The 22,066-nt window shown below is 33.5% G+C and overlaps 2 protein-coding genes, 1 long non-coding RNA gene and 1 other non-coding gene across 6 annotated transcripts; 2 read left to right on the top strand and 2 right to left on the bottom strand.

The window, feature by feature from the left end:
- Positions 1-8,721: 8,721 nt before the first annotated feature.
- Positions 8,722-14,653, bottom strand: LOC103856609 (UDP-galactose/UDP-glucose transporter 5B). Of its 2 annotated transcripts, none has more exons than XM_033287312.1 (13): positions 11,221-14,653; positions 10,988-11,123; positions 10,788-10,901; positions 10,617-10,709; positions 10,476-10,541; positions 10,290-10,388; positions 10,114-10,193; positions 9,914-10,026; positions 9,636-9,724; positions 9,338-9,424; positions 9,200-9,268; positions 8,984-9,096; positions 8,722-8,937 (listed from the first exon to the last, which is right to left on the bottom strand). In XM_033287312.1, exons 2-13 carry the CDS (start codon positions 11,093-11,095, stop codon positions 8,928-8,930), a joined length of 1,041 nt encoding a protein of 346 aa, XP_033143203.1. In that variant the 5' UTR covers positions 11,096-11,123; positions 11,221-14,653; the 3' UTR covers positions 8,722-8,927. The 2 variants fall into 2 exon arrangements, with proteins under 2 accessions (XP_033143203.1, XP_033143204.1); XM_033287313.1 differs by having other exon boundaries at positions 10,988-11,119.
- Positions 11,977-12,094, top strand: LOC117133091. The gene has a single exon (XR_004456933.1). It is a non-coding gene; the product is annotated as a U5 spliceosomal RNA (small nuclear RNA).
- Positions 14,654-14,976: 323 nt separating the features above from the next.
- LOC103856607 (transcription factor MYB59) lies at positions 14,977-16,263 on the bottom strand. 2 transcript variants are annotated; one of them, XM_033287315.1, is made up of 3 exons: positions 15,983-16,263; positions 15,739-15,868; positions 14,977-15,652 (listed from the first exon to the last, which is right to left on the bottom strand). In XM_033287315.1, exons 1-3 carry the CDS (start codon positions 16,101-16,103, stop codon positions 15,175-15,177), a joined length of 729 nt encoding a protein of 242 aa, XP_033143206.1. In that variant the 5' UTR covers positions 16,104-16,263; the 3' UTR covers positions 14,977-15,174. The 2 variants fall into 2 exon arrangements, with proteins under 2 accessions (XP_033143206.1, XP_009131972.1); XM_009133724.3 differs by having other exon boundaries at positions 15,951-16,218.
- A 247-nt stretch (positions 16,264-16,510) lies between these two features.
- On the top strand, positions 16,511-21,281 carry LOC103856606. The gene is made up of 2 exons (XR_630892.3): positions 16,511-16,609; positions 18,632-21,281. It is a non-coding gene; the product is annotated as an uncharacterized LOC103856606 (long non-coding RNA).
- The last annotated feature ends 785 nt before the right edge of the window (positions 21,282-22,066 follow it).

The following is a 22,066-nucleotide window of genomic DNA, read 5'->3' as shown; positions in this document are numbered from 1 at the left end:
TTTCTCTAAAACTTACCTTGTTCATTTTAAAATTTCAATTGTTAACTAGATTCTGATCCGCCCTTTCAAGTCATATTTGTGTTTTTAAGTCATATTTGTGTTTTTCTGTATAATTATAGTTTTGTAATTTTTTTCATTATTAGTAAGAGATTTTGATAATTGTAATGAATTTGTGATGTTGCGTAGCTATGAACTTGTGAACTATTATTAGGTAACAAATATGAATAACAAAATAAATACAAAAGTATATTTGAATTCTAGATTTTTTGTCATATAGGTATCCTTTAAAAGAAGAGGTAACTCCTTATGTGAATTGATTTGCATGAAGAAAGATAATTGTTTATATTGTTAGAATATATCTCGTTACTTTTTAAGTACGCCACGTGGGAAAAAATTATTGGACTAATAAGATAAAATCAGAAAAGAAAAAAAAACTAAAAACATGTTACCGACCCGCAATCTGATACTGGTTGATCTGACAAAACTTCAAAATTTTATATTAAATAAATAGTAAATAACAATATTAATTTATTTGTTATTAATAGCCTATTATAAATTTCTATTTCATTTTTTTTGGTTTAGTATATTGAAACGGTTACCCTTAAAACCCAGTGTGTGAACTGGATTTAAATATCTTTTTGGTTTAGTATATTGCCGCATTAAACGTTAAGAATTTGATTAATTAGTGTTTGTTATGTAAATATTAGTCGACCATATATAGTAGTATTTTATTATCACACACTCAAATCCATTATGTAATCGTCGAGTATTATTATTTTTATGTATTAGATAGGAGTGGGTTGCGAGAATATTGGAACCAAAGAGGAAGGAAGTTACAAAACTCAATATTATTAATTGTTAGTTATAAATGGCAGTTTATATAATAAGTGGTTCTTTAAATCAAAGAATTAAATAATTGGACACAACATATATCAATGGGTCATGATCCTAATTTAATAGTATTGATTTTAGTTTCCACATCTGGCAGCTATATTTGGACAGTTTATTTTTAGGGAAATTATGCTGTATAACCTTCAAACAAATTATAATTCACTACATAACTAAAACCCCTAACTTTCATCTACAGTACATGTATTTTATGTAATAATGCTATATTACCTAGGGGTGGGCACTTTACCCGAAATCCGAAGTGGCATCCGAACCCGATCCGAAAAACCCGAACCGAAATCCGAACCGAAGTAGCAAAATATCCGAACGGATATTAAATTAGGAGAGATTGGATATCCGAACCCGAACGGGTAATATCCGAACCCGAATGGATATCCGAAGATAACCGAACATATGTATAATTAACCTTAAATTTTTAATTTACATCTTTCATTTTATATAAAATATTTATATTGATACTACACATACTTTAAATTCATATGATATACATACAATTACGTAGAAGATGATTTGTTATGCACTTAAAATACATGTCAAACTTTTTATTTCAACAATTAACAAAAAGTTACATCCAAAATTTAAAAACAATAACCAAATTAATGTCTTTTTAGTTTGAAAATGTTATATCCAAATCTATTAACCATTCAATCTATTAAAAATACAAAAAATAGTTAAGTGAAAGTTATATATTTAAATACAAGAAATTTGAAAAATGAATATTTTAATTTTTTTTTCAAAATCTAAATATCCGAACCCGATCCGAAATAACCGAAACCGAACTAAAAATACCCGAACCCGACCCGAAGTACAGAAATACCCGAACGGGTTCTACACCTCTATACCGAAATACCCGAAAATCCGAAATACCCGATCCGAACCCGAACGGGTACCCGAACGCCGACCCCTAATATTACCCTTGAATTCAACATGTGTGACCTGCTGAGAGTTATTTATCAAAAAAAATATTAAATAAATAATTTAATAAATTGTGGTTATCATTGTTCCACATCTCTTTCTCTTCTTCTTCCTCTTCTCCTCCAATCTCTGTTTTTTTATACATACGAACACAAACCATTAGACTAAGAAATAATATGGATTTTGGGCTTGTGGAATTGAGTTTAGAGGAGAAGATGACACCGTAGACAACAATGAGGTGACATCACAATTTCTTTTTTTTTTTTAGTTTTTTCAATGTTGTTCATCTTGATTTTTTTCATTGTTATTTAAATTGTTATAGTATGCTGTATTGATATGGTATGATGAAGAATAATTACTCTGGACTAGTGAATGTGTGTATCACCATGTCTGTAAAAAGAGGAAGATGTGAAGAAGATGAACTCGTCGACTATACTATATGTAGTGAAAGAAAATTATAGTATAGTACGATTCTTATGTTTTTGTACAATTCGCAAGTACCAAACTAAATAGCATGCTATGGTTGTTGTATTATTGTACCATCGATTGTTTGATAAATTCATTATTTATCAATTTCTTGTTTACAACTATATGTACTATACTATTTATTTTGTTCTATACTATTTAGGTTTAGAGTTTATACTTGGATTTAGGTTTAATGATTAAGATTTAGGGTTTAGTATTTGGAAGGTGGGGGTTGATGTTTGGGTTTAGTGACCGTATTATGTATGTTCTATTTGACGATTAAAAAATAGTGTTTTTTTTGCTTACCAATTTATACTACACTATGTATTTTGTTCCATTCTATTTGGGTTTATAGTCTATACTTGGGTTTAGGGTTTAGTGATTAGGATTTAGGGTTTAGTATTTGGAAGGTGGGAGTTTAGGTTTGGGTTTAGTGATAGCATTTTTGGGTTTAGTATTCAAAAGTTAGGTCTGAGTTTAGCATTGAGGAGTTTTGTTTGGATTTAGTTTAATATTACATAATATTATATACTATTTTCAGATTTTGATAATTGGGTTTAAGATTTATATTTGGGTTTAGGGTTCAGTAATTAGAATTTAGGATTTAGTATTTAGATGGATTGGTGATGTTTAAAGTTTAGGGTTTATTATTTTGGAGTTGAGGTTTGGATTAAAGTTTAGTATTTACTAGGTGTGAGTGGATTTTGAATACTATTATTTTTAGTAATATGGTATAGAAAAATTAGATGTATATTTATGTGTTAAAAAAAAGTGTAGTGTTGATTGAATTACGTGTGATAATTAATTATGGGGTGTCAAATTGTTGATGTCATCAGTTTCTCTCTCTATTACTGGCAACTTGAACAAAAAAAAGTATTACCGGATAGAAGTTCACATAATTGTTATGAGCTTTATTATGTCAAAATCAATGCTATCCACTTAATTTCCTTTTCAAATTTGGTCATTTGGCTAATTCACCCTTATTTTTATATGTATTTTATTGTTTAAATGAAAAATACAATTATATTTGAAAATAAAATGCAACTGTTAATTAGGTTTCTGCTAATCAATAAAATAGTGTGTGGGTTTTTTTTTAACTGGGAAAATACTGTGTTAGTTGGCTGATTTATTTACTATTTTGGGAAACGAAGATTGTGAGGAAGGTTCCATGCTTTAAAAGTTGAATGTCAATTTGCGTCGTGCCACCAAATAAATGTAATCCACAGTTTCAATAGTTGTTCAAAGATGCTAAACTACTACTTGGTCCATAGTTTATGGTCCATCTCTTAATTAAACATGCTTAATACAGAGGCCGGTAGAGACAAAACTTTCCATCCAAACTAAGACCATTTAAAATTTAAAATTCCATCAACGAATATAATTAATCAAATATTAAATTTTTTATATGGTTTTACTAGATTAAAAATATCCATATATACACATAAAACCATTTTCTTTTGAACTTTACACAAAACCTTAGAAGTACAAATTTCCTTTGATAATTAAACTATAAAAATTTAACAATAATAATATATATGCAAAAGTATACGTTTTTCCACTGTAATTTCCCGACTAGTCATATCCTATTTGTTTAAACATCCAGAAATTATTTTTTAATATGTACCCAGATCTAAGTAATTCGTACAAAAATATATAAATGGCAGTACGAATCAACCGACAATCCGTTAACTAAAAACCAACTTACATTCATCGAATGAAACGCAAGTTACAAAACTTAACGTGATGTTTTTTCCCTCACTTAACGTGATGTTAACATGTAGATATATGCTTGAAGAATATTTATATAATTGGTTCTTTAAGTTAGTTACAACACCTAATTATATGAATGATTGTACAAATCAACCGACAATCCATTAACTAACAAAAATAAATCAACCGGCGGTTGAATGAAACTGAAGTAACAAAATTCAACGTGATGTAAACATGTAATTATATGCTTGAAGAATATTTATATTATTGGTTTTTTAAGTTAGTTACCACTTAAGTTAAAGATACTATTACTTGTTTTTTTCGTGGACCAGTAAAATAATTTTTAAAAACAGGAAATTAAAAGACAATGGAAAAGAGAGATAATCAAAAGATGATTCAAAAAGTAGCACGTGAGTCGGGTGGAACTTACAGTCGAGGGATAAAAGCTAAAGCTCCCATGCATTACAAAAAAAAAAAATTCGCATGGTCCTCAATCTCCATGGCCCCTAATAGTGATTTGGAGAAGCATTAGACAAGATTCAAGAGCCGACTCTCTTGAGCACTTGGTTTTGTCTTTGTCCGAATGATACAACAATGAGGTGTTGACCTTACGAAGTTTGACCGTTTGATTACGGGTCTATCGAAATAACCTGTTGAACTTATGGATAGTCCACCAAAGACTACTTGTTGTTAAATAAAATATTATCTAATGACTAATTAATCATTAGTTCATTAGCAGAAATAATTGATCTTATAATCGTTATTCATGATTTCTGAGATGCTGTCTCTGTTACTTTTTTTTTATCAAAGATTGATCTCTTGTTGTAAGGTTTTAGTCTTGTAAGTTGTACCAATTCCAATCTATTTTTTTTTTCTTTGTAGATTTTCTCACTTACACTATTCACACTAAAACCAAAAAAGCTGAGAAAGTCTGATCCGATCATAGAGTTTAACATATTGAACTGGTATCGATCTGAATCTAGCCGCATAATCGTATATATTGGTTATAAATGTTGTGTGTGGATCTTGTGTGCTTGTCTTAATCTGGACTGAATTGAATCGGTATTGTGGAACAAAGAACTTGATATATGGATCCTAACAAGCTACCCCAAATCACTTGTTTCATGGTCATTCACCTAAGAGCCATTTACTATATATAACCCGACTGTTATTGTTTTTCTCTACATACTTTTGAAGATAATATTCTCACTTTATCCGTGACAACATATATAATATTAATTAAGGAAAGTCCCGTGTACGTGTATATCTTAGCTATATAGTACTCCCACTACTTATACATTAACAGTTTTGAATTACGTATGCACACATCTCACATGTATAAGAATGACGCATACATATAGCCTGTACTGTAGGTATTATATACGCACCGTTTGACTTTGATTTAGCAATAGTGAGTTGAATGAAACTACGTATCACACAAAACATTGCTTCTAGAAACTTTCCTTGAATGTTAATGGTATTGAAAAACTTGGTTCAAAGAAATATTACTCGTATATTTGAAGACATTCGTTTTTTGGTTAAATATTTGAAGACCAAAACTGAAAGTTTGTTCACGTGAAAATGAATTTATGTCTACGGAATATGTGATGAGATATGAATTATTTTGGAATATATACTTTATTTCAAGGGATTTTTGCAAAATTGACCTATAACTTAAAGTCAAACACAAAACTAACCTCTTTTTTTTTTGAAAATTGGTTTTGCCCTATTCACCCCACAAGTTCATATAATTTACGAAAATGCCATCCATTTTTATTTTATTTTTTTTTTCGAAAATGACATTTTTACTCTCTCACCCTCATCATCTTCAAGTAATTACAAGATTGCCATTGTCATCAATACCACAACCACCATGAACAACCAATTTGAAGCTCTTAATGCTCCTAAAATCGATTTACCCTTCTTCTTTTTCCATTCTTGTGACCTAAACACAACATATCTCTCACTTTCTCTCCACAATGAGCTAAAAAAACTCAAGATTTTGATTCTAAAATTTTTATGGTTCATAGAGTCATAGAAGCTAACGATTATGGGTGGGTGACTTCCGTTTGTGATTCTGTGTGCTTGGAGAAGCCTTATGTATGCTAAGGAACTTATCTCACTAATTTAAGGTATGACATCGAGTTTTTTTCCAGATCTGTTCGTCAGACGACTTACTTGGGAAGTCGTCTGGCTGTAGACGACTTACCTTTCAGTCGTCTGGCTGTAGACGACTTACCTGGAAGTCGTCTGGTCAACGCAGAGGTTATTTTTGCAATTGACTTTGAAATCTGTAACCTGAGACGACTGAAAGTTAAGTCGTCTACTATTGTTTGGTTTCAAAAAAAATTCCAAAGAACCTAGACGACTTACATTTCAGTCGTCATAGGTTAGTTTTGTATTTGACTGGATAATTTCAGAAGTTTGACTTCCCCAGACGACTTACATTTCAGTCGTCTGGCGAAAATTAAAAAAATAATATTTTTTTTAAAGTAAACGACTTACAATTAAGTAGTCATAGGTTAGTTTTGCAATTGAAAAAAAAACTTCAAGATTTAATTATACACAGACGACTTATAATTCAGTCGTCCACCAGACGACTTAATTGTAAGTCGTCCAGGATTTTTTTCCGAGATTCTGGTCAAACCTCGTAAATCCTGGACGACTTACATTTCAGTCGTCTCGTGGACGACTGAATTATAAGTCGTCTGTATATAATTAAATCTTGAAGTTTTTTTTTTCAATTGCAAAACTAACCTATGACGACTTAACTTTAAGTCGTCTACTTTTAAAAAATATTATTATTTTAATTTTCACTAGACGACTGAAACGTAAGTCGTCCAAAAAGTCAAACTTCTGAAATAATCCAGTCAAATGCAAAACTAACCTCTGACGACTGAAATGTAAGTCGTCTAGCTTTTTTGGAGTTTTTTTTTTAACCAAACAATAGTAGACGACTTAACTTTCAGTCGTCCGAAATAACAGATTTCAAAGTCAATTGCAAAAATAACCTCTGCGTTGACCAGACGACATATAGTTTAGTCGTCTAGACAACTTAGATTGAAGTCGTCCGCGTCTTCTCCACTAGTTTTTAAGTCTTCTACGTTAGTTTATGAATAACTTGTATTTTTAAGAGTGATAAGTAACTTCAAGATATGTAAAACTCATATTTACAAAATATGTTCTCTCCCTTAGTTTTACTAAATTTGACTAAGTTTTTCAATGCAAACTTATAAAAAATATGATATGCTTTGACTAGTTACATTACATTTTTGTTGCAGCCATTTGAGAGGAGGAGAGAGAATGTGTAAATTTTTCTTTATATAGGGAGACAAAAAATCCAATTAGATTAAATATTTTTGACTCAGACGACTTCCTGGACGACTTACATTTCAGTCGTCTGGTGAAGAAATTAAAACAGACGACTTACATGTAAGTCGTCCAGAAGAGTTTAATATTTTTAGCGGGAAATTAAATATTTTTAGCGGGAAACTAAAATAGAAGACTTTCCAGACGACTTACAAGTAAGTCGTCTGGACGACTGAAATATACGTCGTCCGGGTAAATTATTTAACAGACGACTGAAATATAAGTCGTCCACACCCTAAACATAACCCCTAAACTTAATTATCTAATTAAACACTTCATAAAACCAAATCAAACTTGAAAAGTGTTTACTATACACAGAAATAAACACATATAGGTGAAAACTAATTTTTGAAAAAAACATTTTAGTTTTCCAAAATCTAACCCTAACAATACATACAATACTACAACATATGTTTGCCAAACTCCTAAACCAAAGTATTTCATGATTCACTACTTCCACTCATATATCTTCAAAACAAATCAATTTTATCATATCTTAATTTATATCAGTTAAAACTGTTTATAATTACTTGATTTTTATTTTTTACGCATCTAAATATTTTTTTACAAGATTTATAAATTATTTTTAAAATAAACTGGTACCAGACGACTTACACTTCAGTCGTCCAGACGACTTACACTTCAGTCGTCCAGACGACTTACACTTCAGTCGTCCAGACGACTTCCAACATCTCAGACGACTCAGACGATTTACTGGGGCTATATTCGTAAAAATGGCTTCTGTTTTTTTGTTTGGTCACAAGGGGCTGAGCTGTAATTTCACTAGGCTTTTAGGTTAGTTTTGCATTTGATTCAAGTTTGGGTATAGGTTTGGAATTAAAATCAAGTTGTGGGTTAGTTTTGGCAAAAACCCCTTATTTCAAGGTGTGAATTTTGGACTATTTGTTTCGGCGTCAGTCATGTTTACGAATATTTAATTCACCAAGGAAACGTCTTTGGTCTCTCTATTTTAGTCCATGTTTTTGCTTCATTTTCGGTTATGGTTATCTCAGATAATAATACCATATTCCAATGCGCACAGTTAACCAGCTAAGCATATCGCCGATTACCCTCTAGGCCTCTACAACAAAATTGTTAAATAACTTCTCTTAACGACTATCTCTTCGTTTGAAGTATTCAAGTGAGTGTGAAAATTAAGAAGAGTCCACGTAATATGTATTGACGGATACTCCACGGCGCCATCAGCATTTAAAACTTGTAAGAGAAGACATTATCACGTTTAGGCGTTTACTACTTACTAGATCTCCATTGAATCATTCTTCTGCTGACCAAACATATTTTGTTAGTTACAAAATAATGATGTAATTTTAGAAGAAAGAAAGAAGATAAGAGAGTGTCATAAAGGTCTGGCCGTTGGGAAAATCAGTCCGATGTCTAAGTGGCTACATCAGATGTCATCGAAACACATGTATATATAGCATACTACAAGAGAACCAACAAACTTAAATAATTAAAAAGATGAAAAAAATACATAGGGTCTGACTATATGAATACTAATTTCAGTTCACTATCAACTTGTTTTTGTCTTCAGGGTTAAATCAAGACGAGAAAAAGAAAAGAAAACTTCTAACTGGTTGTGAAGGGTTCTTAAGAAGAGCTCTCAGGTTTTCCATACTGCGGAAGCTCTGGAGGTGGCGGCGGTTGAGTTTGTGATTTTTTGTTGTTGTTCAGTAAGTTTTTGGCGTATAAAGACCCGAAAACAATGACCTGATCATTGAATGAACTTTGTTAGTCAAAGAATCAAATGTATAACCTATAGTAATTGGAGAGCCTAAGTTCTAGTTTAAATGTAAAAGAGTGAAAGATGTACCGATCCAATACATTGCTCCCAGCTAAGCGGATGAGAGAACCAAATGCATGAGAGCATGATGCTTGCAAGCTTTATTAAGATAGACGGATTGTGTTAGCAATTGAGATGGATTAGTCGGATCTAAGTTTGTTTATTTACCTGTCTTGTTGTCATGATAGCAGCGAACGTTAGAGCACCAAATGTCCTAATGGTGTAAGAAATGAAGAACTGGCTCGCTGTTGCAACCTGCTCATTAGTCTCCGGTAAGTTCAGTGGGAATCAGAAAGATAAGAGAGGAAGGAAGATCATGATAATCTCAATAGCTTGTTTCGGATAATAGAATCATGGGTTTGTTTGGATTACTAACTAGATTCAGTTTTGTCATCTTGTGTAGCTAGACGACTACATGATACTGTGTAATAGTTTGAACAGAAGAAGAGAGGAAACTGAAACTTACAGTGGAAAGCAGAGCGATGTCGAGTAGACAATCTCTATGGCGAGAAACAAAATCTACAGCTAGTAGCAAATGGCCTTGCAATACAAGTCCTACAAAAAACATAAGATTTGAGAATGACAAGCAAAAAGAGCATGAATTAGACCAGAGCTTTATGCTAAAGTCTACTTTCTATAAAATCTTCTTGCCGGAAAACGACCAACCACTAAGGAAAAATAATCAATGGTCTAGTGTCCAGAAAAAAAATACAGTGACAGAAAAGCAACAGGTAAGAGTCTCACCAGTGAAACTGAGAACACAAGAACAAAGTGTTGTGTAGAATATTTGGTTATGTATCTCCATATTATATCCTTTGAACAGTTTGTCTTGAAATGTGCTTGTAAACCCATCAAACCTGTTAGTTAGCCAAATTACCAAATACACAATCATGATCCAAGACTAATAACATAGACAGTGTAACGAGTGACAATGAAACACATACCCAAGATAACCAGCCATTAGGGAAACACCCCAAACAGTATTCTCCCTTCCCTTATTGTACGGACTGATATCATCTCCTGCCTACAGCTCAGATTTACATAAACAAAACCTCAGTACATACATCTTCTGTTGATGTTCATAGTGACTGATGTACTTTTAAATAACCGAAGCCTTTACCGGGAAAAGAATAAAGACAGAACAGCCAAGGGTCACCAAAAAAGCCACAAAATAGTCAAACCCCTTGTACTTTTTCTGCATGATGAGAGTTCCCCATACCTATACAGAGCACACAGATATAAGAATGGGTGTGTTGCTAAAACTCAAATACACTTTGCTGAAAAACAATGAATGTTAGAGCTTTACCATTACTGGTATCATTTTGGCACATTTTGCAAGAGTTTGGACAGGGAAGCTCACATACTTGAGAGCCTGGAGACATTACGGAGTGAATATACTAAGTTCACACATCAAGAGTCAGTGGAGGTGAAAGGATAAAAGCCTTACCTCATACTGACATGTTGTAGTTAATATGTTAGTCACTGAGATAAGGCAATACTTGTAAACCGGAGCTACAGGATCCAAAACTTTCTTGCTTGCCTACAAAATAAAAAACCAAATAAGGTTCTTCAAACTCTGGTAAGTACAAAAACAAGTTGGGTTTCTGCCGGTAATTACCAGTAAAGCACCAGCAGAGACAGCTGAAGTAGTGAGGCGATTGCAGAAAACAAGAAACAGAGAGTACTTAAAGAACTCTTTGTTCAATCCATAAGGAACTCTCATTATCTTCTCCTAACAAATTTACAAAACCCATCAAGAAAGTTACAACCTTTAACCATATAACTCAACCGGTATGAATCATAACAAAGGAGACAGACCTGAAGAACACCGTAGATGACAAGAGTAGACATAATGCCGGAGACAGCGAATACACCTTTCCATAATTTGCTCTCCTTCACTCCGTTTACTGTTTCCGTCTCAGCCATGGCCCATCCACCGTCTCTCTCTCACTAACTACCCAAAACGAATCACATGATACAAAAGCTCAGATTCGTAAATGTAAGCGTATGATGAAACTACCACCTTTGAAGCTCAGAGATTTGAAACTTACACGACGAACGGATACAATACAACGGCCGATCTGATTAAATTGGAAAATATTAAAATTTCCGGCGACTCTCCGACGCGATCCGATTTAGCTCCACCGTCCTCTCTTCTCTTTTTCCTTTTTTCTAAAAGTTGTGTTCCCTTCTCTGGGGTTCTGTAAGGATCCGCCACGTCAGCACTCGATAATACGCATGTTTTAAATAACGAGTCAAAATGGTCAACGATAACCTTCCAAAGGAACAAGAGGATTAGTCAGTCGTAAAGTTTTTAAATAAAATGTGGCCCCTGAGAAGAAATGCTTCTCACGAAGTACTGTACGATGATCTTTGACCCAAAAATAATAATACGAAGGATGATGTTTGAGTCCTAGTCCTAAACTCGTGGTCGTTTCTATTAGATCCTTGTAAAGAGCCGGTCACTGTGAAGCTTCGGTGGATCTAATATACTGGCTGGTTGGTTTATGTCTGGTCTTTGTTCATTCCAGCCATTCTTGATCAAAAAGTTTGGTCTATGGCTCCACTACCATATATGAGAACATCAGTTAAGGTTTGCAAGTGGGCTTAAAGGAAGAAAGATTACAGTTTGTATTTAAAGCCCATACTTGTTTTAGGCCCATAAAGGCCCGCGTAGAATATTATTAAATCAGCAGCGCCCTTGTGATGCTCCTTTCGTTTAGAGTCCCACATCGGGTAACAAAGAGAAATAAGTAGCAGAAGTTGCACTATAAATAAAGATCTCCTTCTCAGTTCACAAATCACGCAGCCATGTGGTGAGCACAAAGCGAACTATTCTTTCGCCTTTTACTAAAGAATACCGTGTGCTCTCCATGCTAAGTGGCATACGCCTATTTTTGGAGGGTCCCGCTTTCGTGTGGGCCCAACAACATATAGTTGAATATTTGGTTGATTGTGTCCTTGACTCTAAACCGACTCTGGTTTGATGATTTTGTTAAGAGAACCATCAATTTCAATTTATTTCATTCCATCTACTAGTGATTATTTTAGTACTAAAAGTCAATTGAATAGATTGATGATGTACTAAAGTCAATTTATTTCTCCAATTCCAATCAGATGTCGATAATCCATTAGTAGAGCACAAACACAAGGCATTATATTTTCTTCTCATGATGTGAAAATCATGTGTACCTGGATGGCATAAAATATCGAACTATCCTTACAACTTGATTTTTTTTCTTTGATAGGGTAATAGCATATTAAGCCATCACATCTAAAAGCAAAATGTGTACACTATGATGTATCACCTGAGACAGGTTAGCCAATAGGGACCCCTACCGGGGCAAGTTAAATCATCTCGAGGATATCTGAATATCTGATCATCAGCACTCAGCTAAGACAAGAGTAAACATCACTGTTTCATCTAGACAGTGCACAATTCTGCTAAAGAAACTATCTCTCACAATCTACTCTAATCACGAGCTAACAAGTTTTTTTTCAACTGTCACAAACACTTGTCATTGGGAGTACTTCTCTGAAGATTAATAAATATCTGAAGATCAATCAAACTCACCTCGCCAATACACCAAGCTACAACTGTTATTGAAAGCCATTGCGAATCCTGGACCTGAAAAGATGAACGTGAACGTAGAATCACACTGCCAGCTTTGCTGAAACTTCCTTTTCAGCTTACAAGGAAAATGCTCTACAGAGTACAGAGTAAAAATCACATAAAACCTCAATGATCTGGTCCAACAGTAGCCAAAATGAAGTGGATTCTTCCAATCTGTTGCATCAGAGGAGAGAAGAAAACCACTCGGTTATTTTGTTTTTATTACATTCTTGGTACAAGTAAACAACGCGAAGGAGACGAGAAGCAGCGGTTAAGCGCGTCAATTTTTATTTTCATACAAAAAGATATCTTTTTAGTTTTGAGTTAATTTGTTAACCTCTTGTTACTTTTGGAGGGCCACCTATTTTTGGAGGGTTCCGCTTTCGAGTGGACTCAACAACAATATGTTTAAATTTTGATTTATTTCAATTCTAATCCGGCTCGGTTTACTGTTTGAATTTAGATACCAATCAACTATTTTGTTTCATTCCAGTTGCGAGTATACTTGTTACCATTTCTTAGGTTTTTCACCTTACTACTAAGTCAAACAATATCATATTTCTTCTTTGATCTGAGTAAGCTGGACGTTTTGAAATCTAATTTTGCTTGGAGAGGATCATTATATTTGCTTTGAATTCGAGAACTACCATATAGATTGTGGTAACATTCAGTCGTATGGGTTCATGCTTTGTCTTCTCAGTGGTAAATATTGGCTCTTAATACATAGTCGAGAGGTTTGGTTGGTGTTTCTTAAGCGAAAATGATCATTAGAACAAAGTTATTGCTTATCTATTCTGAGTTCCGGTACTCCTTTTCCGTTGAGACTAGAGTATGATCATTAGAACAAAGTTATCGCTTATGGTATTCCGATTCCGTTAAGACTAATGTGTACTTGCACAAAATACAATGCCATTTACAGGAACCAGCTTTTTGTTTGACCGTGTCAGGTTTCCTCTTATTCAGATATACATGAGAAAACCATTCCATTCAGATATCTCAATAGTTCAGTTGTTGACAGTCATCCCCTAGTTTAGTCACAGACTCACAGCGCATTATATTATCTTCTCGTAACAGTATGTAGTTGATGTCTACATTGGAGAAACAGCGTTTTGGGGACACATTGAAAGATAAGAAACATGATTGAATTAGTTTATATGATTTGCAACTTACCCCTAGTTGTTAGTCTCAAATTAGCCCTTCTTGTTGCTAGTTCGTAGGCTCTTTTCGTTTCTTAGAAGTGGGATTGTTGCACTAATTAATGATAAGTTTGATATTTTCCTTGTGATTTGAAGATTCTTATCCACTACCTTTTTTTACACTCTTCCAATAAGTTTGGGTGGAAAGAGGATAATCTTATTGGGTGTTTTTGCTTATGAAATTTATCAATGGATTTGTTGTGTGATACTTGAAAATATTAGTCTCTGGAGGAAGGTAAGCAGGTAAAATCAAATTATGAAAGATATACCTATGCTCTAATTGTTTTTTCAAGTTATTATATTCCTATTAAAAGATTCAGAAAAATTGTTTGGTGAGAATCAGCCAGTCATTGCATCTTTGGTCATTACTTCATTTGTTTATTTGTGCTACTGCTGACTATCAATTAAGCTCCCTTCTCCACTTTTTGTTTGTTTTAAAATTGATAAATTGGTTGCTTGCATACTTTTAAGCAGCCATCCTTTTCTTCCTTTTTTGTTTTTCTTTTTCACTGAAATTTAAAACATTTTTTCAAGGAAAAGTTGAAGCTCTAGTCTCTTAGTGGTACATATAATAAAGATATAAAAATGATATCTTACCGTAAAGATTGATTAAAAGAGTGGGAACTGATCTTTTCCATCATGGAGAAATTTCTTAAACAGAAATAAATGAAAAAAACATACTAATTTTACCAATAAGATGATTAAGCAGAAGAACACATTCTTTTCACAAAGCTGGCTTGAGCTTTACAAGTCAAACCTATTTTCTTGATTATTTAGCCGATGAATATGCCTTGTTAAGTCACGTTGTTACTTTCTTATTCCATTTTACTTCCTTCACTCTAGATGGTTTTAATAATGGGTCCTCGCATTTCTCTCATCAGAATTTAATTTCTAAGTATGAATTATTACAAACATTCACAGAAAATTCAAAAGTCTACATTGATGGATATGTTTTAACGTGTATTATACATGGTATCCATGAAAAAAACATCTCTATACGCAGAAGGGATGGATATGATTTTTTTTTTTTACTCATTCTACAAACTAACATATATGAAGGCATAGGATGGTGATGATTACACATGATATTAGTACGGTGAGAGGTGTTTTTTTTAATGTAAGTCATGGGAAACTACTGCAGTTGCTTGATAACATATAAATATGCTGCATATATAGACATTCAAATGAATCAAATCCTAGAGTAAAGACGACCACGATGATGATCTACCATGTTCAAAACTGAGAGGAAACTGATCAATGGCAAAAGAAGACATCTTACTTTCATCTGCATCCATGTTCCAGATAGACTCCATGGAGCTTTCCCATGCTGGAGAAGCCAGAGGAGGGAAGTCCAAATAACAGCTTTGCTCAGAGTAGTAGATGTCTTTCACCGGTTTGATAATGTTTGCTCCAGATTGATCAATCTCTCTCCATATGTCATCCATCGAGTAGTATCCGTCTTCTTCGCATTCTTGATTCATCTTCCCATTGGTTCCTCCAGTGTCTTGAGTAGCTGCAGTGGTCATTGATGATGAGCAACAGTTTGAAGATGAGGATGTTGGAGACATAGGTCTCTTCTTCTTTTCCTGTGCCTTCTTCCTCATATGAGTCCTCCAGTAATTCTTTATCTCATTATCGGTTCTACCAGGCAATTTCCTGGCGATTTTCGACCACCTACGTATGAAGAACAATTCAATAAGTTCATACAAGTTTAAAATACATTTTTAGGGTTTCTCTGTTTCTTGAAGATATCTTCTGACCTGTTTCCCCATTTGGCGTGAAGCTCAAGGACAAGATGCTCTTCTTGTGGAGTCATCTTACCACGTTTGAGACCAGGGTGTAAGTAGTTAACCCACCTTAACCTGCAGCTCTTTCCTGTTCTATTCAAACCTGCAGCCAAAACCAAGTCATATCTTTTAATGGAAGGTCCTTTCCAAAGACCAACCATTTTCTTCAAAATCAAACCCTATACCTAGTCTTATGTTTCTCCCTCCACCTTCAAACCTGACACTTTCGCTACAAAATCCCATCTTCGATCTCCGAACATGTGGACAAAGTTGACCAAGAGAAGGTCCTCTTGTTCTGTCCACGGTCCTTTACGGTACTCCTCTTGCACACTCTTCATCTCTCACTCTTAGTAACTCTTTTTTTCTCTCTGAATAGAAAGTTACTTCTCAGTTTTGTTTTATGGGAACCTTTGGCAATCTCTAAGACCAATATTTATAGAAGAGCCAACTTGAACACTAAGTTGTTGTGTCTACACCACGCGATAAAACACTCACGTTATTAAAATTCTCTAATGATTTGTTTTTCTTATCTTTACCGTCCATATGGGGAGAGATTATGCTGATGATAATGTGGGGTCTATTGTTTTATGATGCCATCAAGCCATTAGCGCATATATACAAAAAAAAGATAAAAACAAAGAAAATGATCGTCAATAGGAAATTGATGTACACTGATGTAACACTCCCACTAACTCTTCCTTTTTTGTTTGTCTTCTTGTGTGTTGCAATAAGAACACTTTCTTATATTTTCTTTTGGCAGGTCCGAATAGTTTCAAGTTTCAACTGCATTATCTCTCTCGCGTGTCAGTAAAAGATTCCAAACCAAACCAGAAGAGGAAACAAGGTAACCTATGTAATCCTTATTATCTAAAAATAAAGAAGTAGACAAATTTTTAGTTTCCTTTTATCATAGGGTTTTAATAATATGGAAGAAGTATGATTTGTGGGAGTAAAAGAAGGCTATAGTCATTTTGGTAGTACTATTTTTGGTGTGGTTATGGTTGTAGTTTGTCCCATAGCTTTATTAAAGTTTGATCAATATATCATTGTAGAAGCTTATAAAAGGCAAATAAAGAATAGAAAAGGAGATACAAAATCTAAAGGCATATAGCAAAAGGGGTCGAATTGTTGCGAGTGTTTGATAAGTGGCCTTTTGTATATAGCAGCTGCACTTGAGATTGAAAGTTAGATACTTAGATATTGCTTTTAGGATTTTGAAATCGTTTTAAACACCCAACTTAAATAGTTATATAGATGAGAAAGGCCAATTTGATTTGGTTTGGCTTTGTAATTTGCCTCTTGGTGATCTGTCTTCATGTCTGAAAAAGTTTCAATCTATTACAGTTTTACTCCATAATCTTGGAAACCTTATATATATTAATTATTATGTGGTTTATTATTGGAAAGCCAATTTACCTTACACATATGGTCATGTGTGTAATTTATATGGCTTACATCTTCTATATATGCATAAATTAAAGTAGAGGAATGAGGGTTTCTTACTTGTGTGTAAGTACCTGGTGTGCTGGTCCATAGGAGCAGAGAATACAGAGTATATATATATTCTCCTTTTCTCTGTATATATCTCTGATTGGTAAAGAGTTCCCGGCCGAGATTCTTCAAATTGTTTTGTTCTGTAGAAAACTCTGAAAATGACTTACAGAAATATGAGAGAATTATACTAAGATACGTTGAAGCAAAAATATACCCAAGCACTGAAAAGGTTCCGGTTTAGGTATATATGGAAAACTCGTGGATCCAAGTATCCAACCCCATCGAAGTTCCGGTCTGGTCTTATTTTTACGGCCGTGAAAATTCAATACTGATTACATGGCTATTCGGATTTTATTTTATTTTCGAAAAAAGAGCATTTAAATTTAAAGACATAAAACACACAAGTTATGATTTTACAACCATAAAGTTTGAAAAAGCTATTCGAATCTGATTCACAAAAATTGCATCAACTAGGTCATTACGAAAGTAACATGGTCGAGAGGTACCATTAATTAGCCCTAACATTGAGTAACAAGATTTGGTTATCCACCTACACCTTAATATAATTTTAGAAAAATTATTGTTACTATATATGGTTTTCTTCACATGGTTTTGTTTTTTTTTATCAAGGTTTTGTTTTTTTTTTTGCCTTAAATATTATGTGGTTGTGCTTGTAATGCTTTTCTGGGCAACTCTTGTAATGCTTTAAATATCATATTCGGGGTTATTATGTTTTTGCCTGTTGCTTTCATATTCTTGAGTTGTCCATTGTCCAGTAGCGATTATAAAATTCTACACACCACCACAATTGGAAAGCTACTTGATATTGTCATCGAGTAACAATTACATAATAGTACATTTGGAAGAATATGATTAGTAGATGATTGAAGCCAAAAGATTAAATAAGTAAATATTAGTATTCTTTTGTTGGTTGGGTTTGGTCATCATATCGAAATTTCTCAAAATGTTAATCGGGAGTTTGGGGACCGCTCTGCACAACTTGATTATAATTTTTTGCAGATTTTTAGTCTATTTTTTATATTTTTATAAAATATATTATTTATTATAAACATATTTTCTATATCTATATTATATGTTATAAACATAATCCTAGGCGGGTTAATAGGCTGCGTAAAATACCTAGGCCAAAAGCTGAACCTTTATTTACCGGTGTTTGATCGATTTGGTCAGAATCAGAGCATTTTGAGTATATTTTGATAGCATAAACACATATGCGGCCGATTTAAAATATTGTTTTATATCTAATATTCTATGATATTATAAAACTAAATATTCTCATAAGAGTTTTAGTTGCGTAGAACTGTTGAATTCGAGAATTGGCCCTTGTTTCTTTTGGGAGTTGTCTTTGTAGTGGAGGACCCAAAATTCTAAAGAGATTAGAGTGAAGTAAGCAGACAGATATAAGACTTGCGTTACGTGGATGCCACCACTTCCTCTATGGCCAGTCCACTAAGTAAGATTTTCCCCCTTCAATTCCTTTGGCTCGTGACTTGCGACGGCATACGCACTTACCAGTTTAAGATAAGACCCTTTTGGCCCCACATTATCTTTCTTTCGTTTCTTTCATCATAACATAACTTCAGAATCCTATGATTTGTATACTTGTTTTCAGCTTGTTTTGTTGCATTGCATGCGTCTCAACTCTCTCTGTAAATAAATATTCGCCATGCATGCCTGCTTGTTAACGAGGTCATTCTCTCTTAACGTTATCGTACGCCATGATTTATGTATGATCCATGTATGGGAAAAATGTTACATAAGCAATAGAATAATGCTAGTGATTTAGGAAAATTAAAATACAAAATATTCATTTTTGGTTAATTAATTAGTAAAAGAGAGAAGATTATTCCTCTCTAGCGACATCCTGAAACCTTGCCACCGCTAATTATGAGACGCTTGTCTAGTCGTAATGCATAATATTATCTTTCTTTTAAACTCCACTAATTCACCATGAATAAAATGTTATTACTAAAACTTTATTGATAGTCATCACACTATATATACACAAATATATATATATATGTGTGTTTGTGTGTTTCGATTACAAGTTTACTTTCTTATCATATGGTAACAATAATTTATAATCATGGTATACGAAAATTTCATTTTTATTTAATTTACTTTATTGAAATGATATTAGTCTATTAATTATCTCCTACAATCCTATTTTTTACTGATTTTTTTTGTTTGATACATCATTCATAACTATTTTGTTATATTACGATTGGTGATCTTAACATTCACGATAATGTTTATCTTCTGCAACACTTTTAAATAGCAAACGGTAGCAATGATCCCATAGTGATTGTACTTACACAGTTACACCACTCTTATATTAGCTTATATATAAATTTGTATAAAATGAATTCCGAAAAAGAAAAGTGTACGCAGATCACAATTTCATATAATCATTTAAGTGGTAAAATCATATAAACTCACGTAATCACTCCCTTATTCATCCACCCTCTAATTTAAAACATCACTGGAAGATTAGTTTTAGTACACAGACAGCACTAAGTGTTACCAAATGGTTTTAGTGTCGTCTCATTTATTTCATTTTTGTTAATGTACTTTATTTTTAAGATGGGAAGAGACTTGCACACAGAATGACCAAAATAAATTAAAAGCCTCTCTTTTCTAGCTAAGAGTCCAATATAAGAGCAACATTATAGGTGGGATTTGATTTTTTGGTCCTTAGAATATTTTAAGGTTATTTGTGAGTTAAGGTCATATTTAGGGATTTTCCCTTAGAAATTAGATTATTGGTGGGACTTATGAAAGTCCCTTAGTGAATTAATTTTTTTTTATTAGGCAGGTGTGTATATTTAAGGGGATTGAGATGAGAGTTTAATATTAGCTGGTGAAGAGTATTAAGTTTCTACATAAAGACTAACCATAAACCATATATGTCTAATCTGAACTTATTACTAACCTATCTACGGTTTCAAGTAACGACGACAGTAGAACTAGTTTGTCTAGTTCAGTAAAGACGTAAAGAAGTGTGAGTCTACTAGAGTAAAGAGTGAAATTAAGGAGGTGTCACTCTAGTTGAGTAAAGAGTGAAGAGATGTAAACCATAATTCTAAGTTGTTTAAAATACTTCAAATTTTAACTGATAACAGACCAAAGAATTCTATCAACCTATCCGATTTTGAAAGGTAGAGAAGCTATACGAATTTTCAATAAAGCTATACGAATATTAATATATACAGAAGACCCGAGCTTAGAAGCTATACGAATTATCGATCAATCTATACGAGTTTTCATTCACAGCCATTCAATCTTAAAGTTTTTGCAAGCATCAAAGAACCAATGAATCAATACGTTTTTATATATCTATTCCGTTCACAACCACTTCAATCACAAGAGCGGAGCATATCAAACAACGAACGAGAAGAGCGAATCAAATCAATCATTTAATCAACAAACAACCAAACAACAAACAACCATTGAATCTACACACCCCTACTCGGTTTCTCAAAATTACAAAGGAGGTTAGACACATACCTTCCCAAGTTTGGGTCGACTCTGAATCGATGTCGAAAGGAAACTGTTCGGAGGTGGACTGAATCGATGTCGGAGAGGAAACAGAGCGAAGAGAAACGGATCAAGGAGAAGCAGATTGAGGCGAATCAGATCGACAGCGGTGAATCGATTTCGCTTCAGTTTCGACAAAAGAGGAGAAACACACGGAATAGGTTTCATCGACTTCGTTTACATCTCCCTCTCCTGTGCTGCCACGTTGCTCACGGGACGCGTCAAAAAGGACCTTAATTAAGGCCCGGACCAAACAAAATCTTTTCTTTTTGATTTTCTTTTTAGCCCAAATAGTGTTCGGGACGGGCCAAGGGCCGCCCGATAATGTTGCTCTAAGGGCAACATTATTGGGAGTCCCTTAAGGTATCCATTAAGGGAAGGGGGTGGGAACCGAGGAAGAAAGAGAAGGAAAAAGCCCTTAATTAAGGGCTGTCCCTTACATTCTAATGACCAAAAAAAAAAAACATAACAAGGAACTCTCTCCCTCTCTCTCTTCATCCCACCAATAATGTTGCTCTAAGATACCACTTTATAAATTTTGAACGATTATCTAACATTAACGAGTTGGCTAATAGTTTATATATAGTTTGGTTTAGATTATATTAAAGTGAGAAAGTTAAATAAGCTTGAACAGTTTTTGATACCACAGTCGACATAGCTGGAAGTCTTTAGAATCTTACAAAATAAAAAAACACCTTGACATGAAAAGATCTTTTTTTGCTAAGACATGAAAAGATCTAACAGAATAAAACAAACAATAGTATACATCGTTAAGTCGACCTTGGATTATTCCTTACTTTGGAATTTACACGAATCACGCCATCGTCACTTGTGCTTAGTAACAATAGTTTATTTTCTCATCAAAATATTTAAATACATTGTTGGATATCCAAAGATAGTTGTAATTAATTAGTTTGGACTTAAAATATTTTTTATTAATTAAAAACTAGAGTAAGAATTAAAACGAAATTATTAGATTGTCGTAAAGTCTAAGCGATTTAACTAAAACACAAGTAACAAAACTTTATAACAATTGAGGAGTTTATCGCAATTTAGGTATTTTTAATGAATTATAGATCTCTTTTTTTGATAGCCTACCTTCATATTTGTACTTACACTTTATCGGTCCATTTTTTTATGAATCAGGTAAGTATTTTTTTTTCATTGTTGACGTGTGTAATTAAACGGATAAATCTTAATCTTGGCATTTAATAAAAATAACACAACCCATCACAGTGACAAAAAAAAA

The sequence above is a fragment of the Brassica rapa genome, chromosome A03 (genome assembly GCF_000309985.2).
Source record: "Brassica rapa cultivar Chiifu-401-42 chromosome A03, CAAS_Brap_v3.01, whole genome shotgun sequence".
NCBI classification, from domain to species: Eukaryota; Viridiplantae; Streptophyta; class Magnoliopsida; order Brassicales; family Brassicaceae; genus Brassica; species Brassica rapa.
This window is presented reverse-complemented; position numbering and strand designations above follow the sequence as displayed.

Coding starts and splice junctions, on each gene's coding strand:
- LOC103856607 (XM_033287315.1), bottom strand. CDS start 16,103: ATGAAGAGTGTGCAAGAGGAGTACCGTAAAGGACCGTGGACAGAACAA. Junction 15,869..15,982: donor TTTTGTAGCGAAAGTGTCAG/GTTTGAAGGTGG, acceptor TTTTGGCTGCAG/GTTTGAATAGAACAGGAAAG. Junction 15,653..15,738: donor CACGCCAAATGGGGAAACAG/GTCAGAAGATAT, acceptor CTTCATACGTAG/GTGGTCGAAAATCGCCAGGA.
- LOC103856609 (XM_033287312.1), bottom strand. CDS start 11,095: ATGGCTGAGACGGAAACAGTAAACGGAGTGAAGGAGAGCAAATTATGG. Junction 10,902..10,987: donor TCATCTACGGTGTTCTTCAG/GTCTGTCTCCTT, acceptor TAAATTTGTTAG/GAGAAGATAATGAGAGTTCC. Junction 9,425..9,635: donor ACATCGCTCTGCTTTCCACT/GTAAGTTTCAGT, acceptor ACTAATGAGCAG/GTTGCAACAGCGAGCCAGTT.